The sequence below is a fragment of the Bufo bufo genome, chromosome 6 (genome assembly GCF_905171765.1).
Source record: "Bufo bufo chromosome 6, aBufBuf1.1, whole genome shotgun sequence".
In the NCBI taxonomy this organism is placed as follows: Eukaryota; Metazoa; Chordata; class Amphibia; order Anura; family Bufonidae; genus Bufo; species Bufo bufo.
In genome coordinates this window covers 430,597,856-430,612,627 of record NC_053394.1, presented here as the reverse complement: position 1 = coordinate 430,612,627, position 14,772 = coordinate 430,597,856, and the positions used below count along the sequence as shown (strand labels likewise).

Here is a 14,772-nt window from a genome sequence, read left to right as displayed (position 1 = left end):
TATGCTAAAACAGACATTTTATGTCACCTTGCCTCACAAAAAGTGTAATACCAAGCGATCAAGAAGTCTTATGTACCCCAAATGGTACCAATCAAACTGCCATCTCATACCACAAAAAAATGAGACCCTACCTAAGACAATCGCCAAAAAAAAAAAAAAAAATAGGGCAGTCAGAAAGTGGCAACACAAAAACAAGATTTCATCTGTTCAAAAATGCATTTACTGTGTAAAACTTGACAAAAATAAAAGTTATAGACATATTAGGTATCGTCGCGTCCGTAACTATCTGCTCTAAAAAAAATATCACATTATATGCCCCCTCAGGTGAATACTGTAAAAAACTTTTTTTTTAACTATTCCAACAGCCTTTTTTTCACCTTGCCTCACAAAAAGTGTAATACCAAGCGATCAAAAAGTCTTATGTACCCTAAAATGGTACCAATGAAAAGGTCACCTCATTCTGCAAAAAATGAGCCCCCACATAAGACAATCACTTAAAAAATGAAAACCAATGGCGCCCATAAACCAATCCATCAAAATCTGCGCTGCAAAAGCCATATGGCGCTCCTTCCCTTCTGAGTCCTGCTATGTGCCCCTACAGCAGTTTACCCCACCACATATGGAGTGTTGCCGTATTCAGGAGAAAATGTGGGGGTGCTTTTTCTCCTGTTACCCCTTGCGAAAATGAAAAATTTAGGGCTAAAGCAACATTTTATTGGAAGAAATGAAACCTTTCATTTTCACAACCAAGTGTTTTCAAATTCCGTAAAATGCTTAGGGAGTCAAAGTGCTCAGTACCCCCTTAATATATTCTTTGAAGGGTGTAGTTTCTAAAATGGGGTCACTTTTTGAGGGTTTCCACTGTAGGGGTACATCAGGGTCTCTTCAAATACAAAATGGTGCGTAAAAACCATTCTATCAAATTCTGCCTCCAAAATCGATATGGCGCTCCTTTCCTTCTGACCACTGCCATGTGCCCATAGAGCAGTTTTCTACCACACATGGGGCATTTCTGTAATCTGAAGAATCAGGGTAATACATATTGAGGTTTAGTTTGCTGTTGACCCTTGCTGTGTTGCAAGAAAAAATTGATTAACATGAAAAATCTGCATAAAAAATGAAATTTTGAAATTTCGCCTCCATTTTCCTTTCATTCTTGTGGAACACCTAAAGGATTACCAAAGTTTGTAACATCAGTTTTGTTTAGTTTGAGGGGTGTAGTTTCTAAAATGGGGTCATTTATGGGTGGTTTCCATTATGTAAGCCCCTCAAAATCACTTTATAACTGAGTTGGCGCTTAAAGAAATGGTTTTGGAAATTTTGTTGAAAATTTGAAAAATGGCTTCTAAGCCTTCTAACGTCCTAAAAAAATAAAATGACATTTACAAAATGACGCCAACATAAAGCAGACCTGGGGAATGTTGACTGATAACTATTTTATGAGGCATTACTATCTGTCTTAAAAGTAGAGAAATTGAAATTTTGAAAATTGTGAATTTTTCAAAATTTTTTGTAATTTTTTTTTTTTTTTAAATAAATAACAGAAAAATATATTGACTCAAATTTAGCACTGTCGTGAAGTACAATGTGTCACGAGAAAACAGTCTCAGAATGACTTGGATAAGTAAAAGTGTTCCAAAGTTATCACCACATAAAGTGACACATGTCGGATTTGCAAAAAAAGGCCTGGGCAGGAAGGTGAAAACTGGCCCAGGGTAGAAAGGGTTAATGGCTAACAACAATAGAAGTAATGATGTTACATAGCGAGCTTTCGGAACATCACCAGTCCCTTCATCAGGCGTACTACAAGAATACCGTATATGAAGAAACAGCAATATATATACAATAAGAACAGAGACATGGGGGAATGAATGGACATTTGAAAAACAACAGAACAACATACAGTTGCAAGAAAAAGTATGTGAACCCTTTGGAATGATATGGATTTCTGCACAAATTGGTCATAAAATGTGATCTGATCTTCATCTAAGTCACAACAATAGACAATCACAGTCTGCTTAAACTAATAACACACAAAGAATTAAATGTTACCATGTTTTCATTGAACACACCATGTAAACATTAGCAGTGCAGGTGGAAAAGTATGTGAACCCTTGGATTTAATAACTGGTTGAACCTCCTTTGGCTGCAATAACTTCAACCAAACGTTTCCTGTAGTTGCAGATCAGACGTGCACAACGGTCAGGAGTAATTCTTCACCATTCCTCTTTACAGAACTGTTTCAGTTCAGCAATATTCTTGGGATGTCTGGTGTGAATCGCTTTCTTGAGGTCATGCCACAGCATCTCAATCGGGTTGAGGTCAGGACTCTGACTGGGCCACTCCAGAAGGCGGATTTTCCTCTGTTTAAGCCGTTCTGTTGTTGATTTACTTCTATGCTTTGGGTCGCTGTCTTGTTGCAACACCCATCTTCTGTTGAGCTTCAGCTGGTGGACAGATGGCCTTAAGTTCTCCTGCAAAATGTCTTGATAAACTTGGGAATTCATTTTTCCTTCGATGATAGCAATCCGTCCAGGCCCTGACGCAGCAAAGCAGCCCCAAACCATGATGCCCCCACCACCATACTTCACAGTTGGGATGAGGTTTTGATGTTGGTGTGCTGTGCCTCTTTTTCTCCACACATAGTGTTGTGTGATTCTTCCAAACAACTCAACTTTGGTTTTATCTGTCCACAGAATATTTTGCCAGTACTGCTGTGGAACATCCAGGTGCTCTTGTGCAAACTGTAGACGTGCAGCAATGTTTTTTTTGGACAGCAGTGGCTTCCTCTGTGGTATCCTCCCATGAAATCCCTTCTTGTTTAGTATTTTACGTATCGTAGATTCGCTAACAGGGATGTTAGCATATGCCAGAGACTTTTGTAAGTCTTTAGCTGACACTCTAGGATTCTTCTTCACCTCATTGAGCAGTCTGCGCTGTGCTATTGCAGTCATCTTTACAGGACGGCCACTCCTAGGGAGAGTAGCAGCAGTGCTGAACTTTCTCCATTTATAGACAATTTGTCTTACCGTGGACTGATGAACAGCAAGGCTTTTGGAGATAATTTTATAACCCTTTCCAGCTTTATGCAAGTCAACAATTCTTAATCATAGGTCTTCTGAGAGCTCTTTTGTGCGAGGCATCATTCACATCAGGCAATGCTTCTTGTGAAAAGCAAACCCAGAACTGGTGTGTGTTTTCTATAGGGCAGGGCAGCTGTAACCAACACCTCCAATCTCATCTCATTGATTGGACTCCAGTTGCCTGACACTTCACTCCAATTAGCTCTTGGAGATGTCATTTAGTCTAGGGGTTCACATACTTTTTCCACCTGCACTGTGAATGTTTACATGGTGTGTTCAATAAAAACATGGTAACATGTAATTCTTTGTGTGTTATTAGTTTAAGAAGACTGTGATTGTCTATTGCTGTGACTTAGATGAAGATCAGATCACATTTTATGACCAATTTGTGCAGAAATCCATATCATTCCAAAGGGTTCACATACTTTTTCTTGCAACTGTATCAAAGATCTTGAGAATGAGTCCTTAATTATCTTACAACAAGTTTTATGGTCTCTATATTGATGTTATCTCAGACACCTGGTTCCCCGACTATGTCTATAGAAGACTCTTTAGATCTTGTAGTGTGTCATAAATCCCGGGGACAAATTCAATCCAGTATTCTAAGTGTCAAGCAGTGTTAAAAATTTGTATTCCCAAATTCTTCTAGCTCTTTGGTATTTGAAGTTACCTTTTAATATGAGAACTTTCATGTGTTCTTCATTGTGTCCTGGGCTACAGAAATGCTTAGCCACAGGAAAGTGTAGCTTCTTCTCTTTAATTGTGTGGCTTTGGGACCTCATCCTTGCATTGGGTTTCTGTCCTGTTTCTCCAACGTAGAGGCCTCCAACAGGACATTTAGTGCAGAGAATAAGATAAACAACATTAGATGTAGAAGATGTGAATGTCCCAGGGATCTTATAGTCCTGCTGGGTGTTGGGGTCCGGATCTTATATGGGAACAGGTTTTGAATCTTCTTATATTACAGGGATGGGTTCCTTTTTCTGTGGTACATGGCCTTGTACTTGATCTGATCAGCATATTCCTTAGATTTGGAGGTTGTCGGTAAGCTAGTAAGGGACGATGGATAGGGGATGGTAGTCATCCGCCTAGGGTGCCACTTCGCTACCCATAAAGGGGGACGCACTCATGGCGGTTCAACTTCACAAGCTTTAGGCCGCTAGGGCTACTTTCACACTGGCGTTACCATTTTCCGGTATTGAGAACCGTCATAGGGTCTCAATACCCGAAAAAATGCTTCAGTTTTTTCCCCATTCATTGTCAATGGGGACAAAACTGAAGTGAACAGAACACAATGCTCCAAAATGCATCCCGTTCCGTTCTCACACTGTTAAGCAAACCGCAGCATGCTGCGGTTTGCTTTCCGTCCTAGGATGCGGAGCAAAACGGATCTGTCATGACCCACAATGCAAGTCAATGGGGACGTTTTCTCTGTCACAAAACAGATCCGTCCACTTTCAATGGAGTTCATGACGGATTTGGCTTGGGTATGTTAAAGATAATACAACCGGATCCGTTCGCAACGGATGCAGATGGTTGTATTATCAGTAACGGGAGCATTTTTCCTGAGCCCTGCCGAGTCCAGTAAAAACGCTAGTGTGAAAGTAGCCTAGGCCTCAAGCCTGTGAGGCATTAGAACAGAGCAAGAAGCCGCAATGACATCACTGCAACCTCCTTTTTTGGGTCTCGCATGATGACGTCATCACATGAGACCCGGAGCAGGAGTGGTGATGTCATTGGGACCGCATGCATCGGGGCGCAGCAACACAAGCCACAGATAAAACTGGGTGTGGGGGGGACGGGAGGGAGGCATTTATTTATTTTTTATACTAAATGTCCACCCTGCTGGGGGCACCAGGGATGGGGGAAGGAGATCATTATATATACCTGGCACTACTGGGAGGGAATGGAGGAGCATTATATACATATTGGCACTACGGTGGAACACTATATATATATATATATATATATATATATATATATATTGGCACTACGGGGGAAGTATTATATATTAGAACTAGTGGGGGGCACTACACGGGGACATTAGAGCCATTGGGAGCATTATGGTTATACTATTACTACTAGAGTACTATAGGGGCGTTATTATTATTTGACGCAATATGGAGGTTTGCTACTAATGGGGGCTATCTTGGGGAGTATTATCACTTTTGGGGGTACCATTACTAATGAGGGCAGTCTGGGTGTATAGTTTAGTGTTTGTGGACATGGGGGGGAGCAGAACAGGCACAGTATTGGGGGTAGCTTCAAGAGGTTCCCAGGGTTTTTTCATATTGATGCCCTATCCTTAGGATAGGTCATCAATATTAGACCGGCGGGGGTCTGACACCCGATCAGCTGTTTGAGGAGACGACATGCACTGTGCGCACGTGCCGTCTCTCTCCTCTCTTCCTGCTCTGCTGCTGTATGTCTATGGAACAGCAGCAGTGAACGGCACGGTCCATCTCCTCAAACAGCTGATCGGCGGGGGTGTCGGACATCCGACTGTGTTTTTAGCACATTATTACAAGATGTGGGCCCCCTCTTTTGATTTTGCCCAGGGCCACATTTTGTCTAAAACCGGCCCTGGGTAGAAGCTGTCCCATTTGAGGTATGTAGACCGATCAATAGGTTTTCAATACAGGCATGTCTGTATTGAGCCGTCCTAAAGTTTTATGGTGGTGATCAAAAAGCTGACTTCTGTGTGTGAATAGTTGAGGGTCAGGTTTATGGTGGGATGGAATTTGTTAAATTGTTCATTAAATTTTATCAGTTCATGTTCAGAGTCGGTCCAGATTATTAGGATGTCATCAATGGAATGGAAGTAGGCCAAGGGTTTTTTGAGGCAGGATGCCAAAAAGTCATTTTCCAGTTTTGCCATGAAGAGGTTTTCATATTGCGGTGCCATTTTACTGCCCATGGCGGTTCCAGTGCACTGTAAATTTATCTCCTTGTCAAAAGAGAAATAGTTATGGGTGAGGATGAATTTGGTCAGTTGTAGTACAGACTCTGAGACGATCCCATTCGCCTCCAGGTATACTCGGCAAGGAGTTAATCCATCATCGTGTGGGATATTCGAATACAAGGATTCCACATCCATGGTGGCCAAGATTGTGCCTTTAGGGAGGGGACCTATGGTTGACAGTTTGTTCAATAAGTCAGTGGTGTCCTGTAGATAACGTGTTGTGTTCCTCACTAATGGTTTGAGGATGCCCTCTATCCAACCTGAGATTTTTTCAGTGAGGGTTCCCACACCTGAAATGATCGGCCTCCCTGGATTCCCTGCTTTGTGTATTTTGGGAAGCATGTCGAATACTCCGATCCTGGGATTCTCAGGTACCAAGTCTAAAAGTTGCGTGGATCCTGCAGGAAGACCCCTGATGACCTTTTTTTTTTAACTCTCTCAAATATTTCTGAGTTGGGTCTCCCTCCATTTTGATATAGTATTGTGTCCAAAGTATTCAAAAGGACTATAGCGCCACCTTTATCTGCAGGTTTTATGGTGATTCCTTTCTTGTTTTTTAACCCTTTAAGGACCCATGACGTAGCTGCACGCCATGGGTCCGATCCCTAAACCTGGCGCCCGCTCGCACGTGCAGCGTGCGCCTTAGCTGCTGGGTTTCTGCTATTTTAAATGGCAGAGACTCGCGGCACATGTATGCGATCAGCTATAAGACTGATCGCATACATCTTACCCTTCAGATGCCGTGGTCAAATGTGACCATGGCATCTGCGCAAACCGGAACCGGAAGTCGCGTGCCTCCGGTCCGGTAACCGCATTCCCCGGCTGAGATCGGGGAACCTGTTACCTGGCGCTAATTGACCGAAGCCTCAAGCCGGCTTCAGAGTCAATTAGATGTATATATAAATACAGGCCACTAGGTGGCAGCCTTTTATTGATATAGTGCAAATGAAGTCTTCAATGATGGCTATTTAGCCATCACTGAATACTATGGGCAATTGAATGATTGCCAGTTATTGTCACCCAAGGTGACTTAAAAAAAAAAGGAAAAAAAAGTTTTTACAAATATAAAAAAAATTAAAATTAAAATTAAAAGTTCAAATCACCCTCCTTTCCTTAAAATAAAAAAAATAATTCTTAACCAATAAAAAAATAAACATCATGGGCATCGCCGTGTGCGAAAATGCCCATACTATTAAAATATAACAATATTAATGGCATACGGCAAATGGTGTAGCGGAAAAAAATAATAAAAACAGCCAATTTGCCATTTTTTGTCACTTCAACTACCCAATAAAAGTGATCAAAAAGTCGTACACACTTAAAATTGGTATCACTGAAAAGAACAGATCGTCCCGAAAAAAAGGAGCCCTCACACAGCCCCGTACACATAGCTACAAAAAAGTTAGAGGGGTCAGAATATGGTTATGAAAAAAAAATAAGCTCTCATAAGGTTATGTGAATGGAAAAATAAAAAAGTTAGGACTATGGGAAAAACAAAAACGCAAAAATGGAAAATCCCAGAGTCCTTGATGTTGAATGTTTCTGTTATATGTTTGTCCAGTATTGCAGACTGTACTACATTTCTAAAGGAGTCAATGTACTGGTCCAAAATGGTATTACGGCCACCGCGAGGGGTCCAGTCAGACTGTTTTTTGTCGACTAGTGCCAATTGAGAATTCTCTCTCCTGTTTGTCATGGAAAAACTCTTTTAGGCCCCTTGCAGGCGAGCATGAGCGGATTAGGTCCGGATGCATTGCGGATGCGTTCTGTGAAACTCGCACCATTTTGCAAGCAAGTTCATTCAGTTTTGTCTGCGATAGCGTTCAGTTGTTCAGTTTTTATCGCGCGGGTGCAATGCGATTTATTGCGTTTTGCGCACACATGATAAAAAACGGAATGTTTACAAACAACATCTCTTAACAACCATCAGTGAAAAACACATTGCATCTGCAAGCGACTTTCACGCAGCCCCGTTCACTTCTCTGGGGCCAAGAACATCGCAGAATATAGAACATGCTGCGATTTTCATGCAACGCACAAGTGATACGTGAAAACCAACGCTCCTGAACACAGACCCATTGAAATGAATGGGTCCGGATTCTGTGCTGGCGCAATGCGTTCATTGCACCCGCGTGGAATACCTGATGAAGGGATGGGTGATGTCTCGAAAGCTCGCTATGTAACATCATTACTTCTATTGTTAGCCATTAAAAGGTATCAAACCTGCAATACTCTTATTTTGTTTCACTAAACTAGTTTTCTATTGGCTAAGGCCTCATGCACACGACGGTTTGTTTTTTTTAAGGTCCGCAATAACGGGGTCCGTGATCCGTGACCGTTTTTTCGTCCGTGGGTCTTCCTTGATTTTTGGAGGATCCACGGACATGAAAAAAAAGTCGTTTTGATGTCCGCCTGGCCGTGCGGAGCCAAACGGATCCGTCCTGAATTACAATGCAAGTCAATGTGGACGGATCTGTTTGACGTTCACACAATATGGTGCAATTGCAAACGGATCCGTCCCCAATTGACTTTCAATGTAAAGTCAGGAGTCCCTATTAATATACCATCGGATCGGAGTTTTCTCCAATCCGATGGTATATTTTAACTTGAAGCGTCCCCATCACCATGGGAACGCCTCTATGTTAGAATATACCATCGGATTTGAGTTAGATCGTGAAACTCAGATCCGACAGTATATTCTAACACAGAGGCGTTCCCATGCTGATGGGGACGCTTCAGGTTAGAATATACTAAAAGAAATGTGTACATGACTGCCCCCTGCTGCCAGGCAGCAGGGGGCAGACCCCCCCCCCCTCCCTACCCTGTAGTTAACACATTGGTGGCCAGTACGGCCGGCCCCCCCTCCCTCCCCTGTAGTTAACACATTTGTGGCCAGTGCAGCCGGCCCCCCCTCCCTCCCCTGTAGTACTGTAGATTCATTGGTGGCCAGTGGCCCCCCCCCCCCGCGGCGCATTGCTTATAGCACAGACCTGTCACTTACCAGTAGGAGGAGCACTCGGCCGGTCACAGACATCGCAGCTCGCAGGTAAGTATAATGCTTCTAAAAATTGCTAAGTAACCATGGCAACCAGGACTGCAGTAGCGTCCTGGTTGCCATGGTTACCGATCGGAGCCCCAGCGATTAAACTGGGACTCCGATCGGAACTCTCCGCTGCCACCAATGATAGGGGGGGAGATTTTAATTAGGAGGGGGAGGGAGGGGGGGCCCACTGGCCACCAATGAATCTACAGTACTACAGGGGAGGGAGGGGGGGCCCACTGGCCACCAATGAATCTACAGTACTACAGGGGAGGGAGGGGGGGCCGGCCGCACTGGCCACCAATGTGTTAACTACAGGGGAGGGAGGGGGGGGCGGCCGCACTAGCCACCAATGTGTTAAATACAAGGGAGGGAGGGGGGGGGCGGCCGCACTAGCCACCAATGTGTTAAATACAAGGGAGGGAGGGGGGGGGCGGCCGCACTAGCCACCAATGTGTTAAATACAAGGGAGGGAGGGGGGGCCCACTGGCCACCAATGAATTTAAAACTGGGGAGGGAGGGGGGTGTGCCCCCTCCTGCCTGACAGCACATGATCTCTTACAGGGGGCTATGATACGCACAATTAACCCCTCAGGTACAGCACCTGAGGGGTTAATTGTGCGGATCACAGCCCCCTGTAAGAGATCGGTGCTGCCAGGCAGCAGGGGGCAGTCATGTACACAGTTCAAAGTATATTCTAACTAGAAGCGTCCCCATCACCATGGGAATGCCTCTGTGTTAGAATATACTGTCGGATCTGAGTTTTCACAAAGTGAAAACTCAGCTCTGAAAAAGCTTTTATGCAGACGGATCTGCGGATCCGTCTGTGTGAAAGTAGCCTACGGCCACGGACTACGGACGCAGATGCCAATCTTGTGTGCATCCGTGTTTTTTCACGGACCCATTGACTTGAATGGGTCCGTGAACCGTTGTCCGTCAAAAAAATAGGACAGGAAACAAGGATCACGGATGCGGCTGCAAAACGGTGCATTTTCCGTTTTTTCCACGGACCCATTGAAAGTCCATTGGTCTGCGAAAAAAAAAACGGAAAACGGCACAACGGCCACGGATGCACACAACGGTCGTGTGCATGAGGGCTAACACGGAACCAGACTTTTTCCTTTTCTTCTTTCAGCCTCTGGATGTAAAATAGATTGTTCCCATTCTCTGACAGCAAGCAGAGATCTTGGAAATTATTAGAAATTATATTATAATGTTGGTTAGAAAGTTGCAGAATCTTTCATCATACACAGATGAGACCGGCCCAGACTCCCTGAGCCACGTGTTGAGCCGTCGACGTCCTCTCGTTAGGATCCTGTTAGTCATTCTTCGCCCGGCCTCTGATGAGATGTTCCTGGGACACATTATATTAATTATATTAACAAAACCAATGAGCGATAATTCTGGGAAGGCTGTTGTAAGCGCTTTGTGACTTGTCAGCGTAACTCATATTCAGATCCCGCATGCCGGGCCAGTCGCGTCTCCCACTTCATTAGTAACACTAATTGAGCCTCTGATTTTTAGTCCATGTGGTAATGAGACGATTAGCATCGACCTATTTGTAAGGAAGGGAACCGTCAACCTGCCTTGACAAGGAGAATCGTTCCGGGCCTCCTGGTCACCGCTGCACCCTCACAAGGGGCCCGTGAGTAACGTCTATCCTCAGTCTGTTGTGAGAACGGAGCAGTACTGCGCACGCGTACCACCGCACAATTCACTTCCGTGGCACTGCCAGAGATAATTGGACGCTGTACACAGCAGTCTCATAGACAGTGACTAGAACATGGTCGTGCATGCGCAGTACCGCTGCGTTCTCACAGGGGACTCAGGGACCTCTGTTCTCATGTTTGGTGGGGGTCCTCCAGTCCCACAGACAGGGTTCACATGCATTGCTGCAGCCAATGACTGGCTGCAGGTGTGACATGTCCACCAAGTGGCATGTCACTGGGTCACGTGCCTCCTGGGAGACATGTGACAGAACCCAGAGGGCGGGAGCTTGAAGTCCTGCGGGGAAGGGAGAGAATTAAAAAACGTATAAAAAGCTGGACAACTAGTCCGAGAAAACCCCTTTAGGTCAATACATTATACTTTATACTGACTCTTTTCACACAAATCTTGATATAAATGTGCTCAGCTCCTCCTGCTGACAGGACACCGTGTACAAGACGACAGGTTCCCGTAAAATTTTTATAAAAATCGCCCATACCATTGGATGAGATAACGGCGCCAGATGCAGCAGAGCCGAGCCTGCACGTCTATATTTCTGCAGCTTCCTGGTGGTGATAATTAGCATATTATCTGACGCCTCCGCTCGTCTCTCCGCATCTCCCGGACTGATTATTACACTTCACAGCAAGCTGTCACTCAGGATTACTTTGTAATAAGAACGTATCTAATGATCGGCTGTCAGAGCGAGGTCCCGGGCACCTCTGGACGACGCGCTCCTCTTTAATAAATTTAGGCTTTTCAAGCCAAAGCGCAGGCGACCTTCCCAAACAGCAGCTGACAGGAGTAACAGTCTCAGTGACACGATGACAGTGTATTATATAAGCATTACAGACTCGTTAGCGCGTCCAGGAATCCTGCACATTCACCTTCTCTGACCCAAACTGTCAGGGGGGATGGGATGCAAAAATGAGGAAATAAACTGAAAATGTCATGTTTTACCTGCAGAAGAAAATGGCTTCTCTCCCAGGAGGTTTTCTCCACTTCTCAGTATCATTGGTCACCAGCTTCACTCATCATCACATTAATCTATTAACCAAAAATTTGAAAACAGACAAATTTCCCTTTTTTGAATTTTTAAATTTTTTTCCTTTTTATAAAAAATAAAAAAATAAAAATTACCTAAAAATAAAGCTCATGTGTCACTGAAAAAAGGCGCAAAAATTATTACATAACCGAATGGAAAAAAAGTTTGGACTTTCAAAGATGCCTGTGCTAACAAAAATGGCCCAGTGAGGAAGGAGGTATTTGAGGCGCACTCAGTGACGAACATGGCGAGCGTTTACATCAAGATATCGCAGACATTGTGAAGCAATACAAAGGGAAATGGAGCCCTGCAATGGTGGCAGGTCACTGCTGGATGGACGTGCATTAGAAAATCTCATTATACTCAGGGGGTCATTTATCAAGACTGGCGTTCCTATAGTGCGTCGGAGTGGGAGGAAGATGCCTCATAATAAATGAGGGGCACCTCTGGCAGTCCTTGCCCCAGAAACTCAAATCTACGCCAGCTGGGGGCTATAACTTACGACAGTTATTGTAAATATGGCGGGCCACAGTAGACTCCGCCCCTCACACTAAGCCCCACCCATTATCTCATCACGTTAGAAAAGTATCGAGAAGCTCAAAAAGTTTTAGTGGCGGAAATAGCTTGTTGGTAACTTCCAAACAAGAACCTGTTCAACGTCATTTTCATGTTCAGCAGCCAAAATTTCTATAAAATCAGTCAGAGACATCTGAACCTGTGCTGAAAAGTGTAATCAGCACGTTGCAGTGGAACCTACTTAATTAAAAATGCTTATTCTTCACCCCCTTACAAGTAATGTATGTATATACAGTACAGACCAAAAGTCTGGACACACCTTCTCATTCAAAGAGTTTTCTTTATTTTCATGACTATGAAAATTGTAGATTCACACTGAAGGCATCAAAACTATGAATTAACACATGTGGAATTATATACATAACAAACAAGTGTGAAACAACTGAAAATATGTCATATTCTAGGTTCTTCAAAGTAGCCACCTTTTGCTTTGATTACTGCTTTGCACACTCTTGGCATTCTCTTGATGAGCTTCAAGAGGTAGTCCCCTGAAATGCTTTTCACTTCACAGGTGTGCCCTGTCAGGTTTAATAAGTGGGATTTCTTGCCTTATAAATGGGGTTGGGACCATCAGTTGCGTTGAGGAGAAGTCAGGTGGATACACAGCTGATAGTCCTACTGAATAGACTGTTAGAATTTGTATTATGGCAAGAAAAAAGCAGCTAAGTAAAGAAAAACGAGTGGCCATCATTACTTTAAGAAATGAAGGTCAGTCAGTCAGCCGAAAAATTGGGAAAACTTTGAAAGTAAAGGCTATTTGACCATGAAGGAGAGTGATGGGGTGCTGCGCCAGATGACCTGGCCTCCACAGTCACCGGACCTGAACCCAATCGAGATGGTTTGGGGTGAGCTGGACCGCAGAGTGAAGGCAAAAGGGCCAACAAGTGCTAAGCATCTCTGGGAACTCCTTCAAGACTGTTGGAAGACCATTTCAGGGGACTACCTCTTGAAGCTCATCCAGACAATGCCAAGAGTGTGCAAAGCAGTAATCAAAGCAAAAGGTGGCTACTTTGAAGAACCTAGAATATGACATATTTTCAGTTCTTTCACACTTGTTTGTTATGTATATAATTCCACATGTGTTAATTCATAGTTTTGATGCCTTCATAGTCATGAAAATAAAGAAAACTCTTTGAATGAGAAGGTGTGTCCAAACTTTTGGTCTGTACTGTATGAATACTGTACTTAGCCATGCACTATTCCTCGCTTATAGGTCGCCCCAATAAGTATATGGAAGAACCAGAGACAGGCACCCGCCACTATACAGTTAGGTCCAGAAATATTAGGACAGTGACACAATCTCCATGATCTGGGCTCTGCTGCCACCACACTGGATCTGAAATTAAACAAAAGTGTAGACTCAAGGGATTGAACAGAAATGTTTAGGAATTGCAACCATTTTTCTACAGGGGCTGAAAAGTAATTGGGGAAAAACATTACCATAAATAACATGTTCATTTTTAATAATTTGTATGGAATCCTTTGCAGGAAATAACTGCCTAAAGTCTGGAGCCCATGGACATCCCCAGATACCGGGTTTCTGTGATGCTTTGCCGGGCCTTTACTGCAGCTATCTTCAGTGGTTGCTTGTTTGTGGGTCTTTCTGCCCTAAATTTTGTCTTAAGGACTGTGTACGCCCAATTTTTTTTATGATGAGGCTAAAAAAATTTTTGTTCAATTGGTCTTTATTAAAAATATTGAGCCGTTCTGTCGCAAAGGGTTAACTGTGTCTAGTTGGGTGACTGGTACTTTCACTTTCCGCCTTCATGTAATAACCCTTATCTCTAATTTACTAAGAGGTCATAAACACTTATTTAAGTCACATTCTTATCAGTAGGATGAGAACTGAGCTATAATGAGGGATTAGAAGGTCAGAGAGCGGAGATAAGGAGCACATCAGGTGAGCTGGCTGACGGAGCAGAGAGAAAATCCAGATCCCTCTATTAGAGCATCTCAGCCCTGTACAGAGAAAAGGGCGCCATATTTGTAAGCAAGACCAATGGAAAAAAATATTTTTAGCTCAAAATAAGTACAGTGCAATAATAAAAATTGCAGAAATCTCTGCCTGCACAGCGATTACCACCCAATGATGTATATGAAACTTAAAATTGACTAAAATTGCTAATTAATACAAAAATGCATGAGAGACGTGAATCTGAGAGCCTTCATTGTGAGCTTTGTTTTCAGGGCATCTTGTTCTCCACTCCGGACTGCCTGAAAACTCCCCAGGACCTGGTGAAGCTTTACCTGCACGAGTCTAACCGTGTGTATCGGGATAAAATGGTGGAAGAGAAGGACTTTGATGTGTTTGATAAGATACAGACGGACATGGTGAAGAAGTTCTACGACGTAAGTGAAA

General features: G+C 43.6%; 1 protein-coding gene across 2 annotated transcripts in view; it reads left to right on the top strand.

Moving 5' to 3' along the window:
• The window catches only part of DNAH9 (dynein axonemal heavy chain 9), a 186,428-nt gene that overhangs the window by 125,753 nt on the left and 45,903 nt on the right, over positions 1-14,772 (top strand). For both annotated transcript variants that reach the window (XM_040434702.1, XM_040434703.1), the window contains exon 41: positions 14,601-14,762. In XM_040434702.1, coding sequence (XP_040290636.1) covers positions 14,601-14,762 — 162 coding nt within the window. The remainder of the gene's footprint in view (positions 1-14,600; positions 14,763-14,772) is intronic.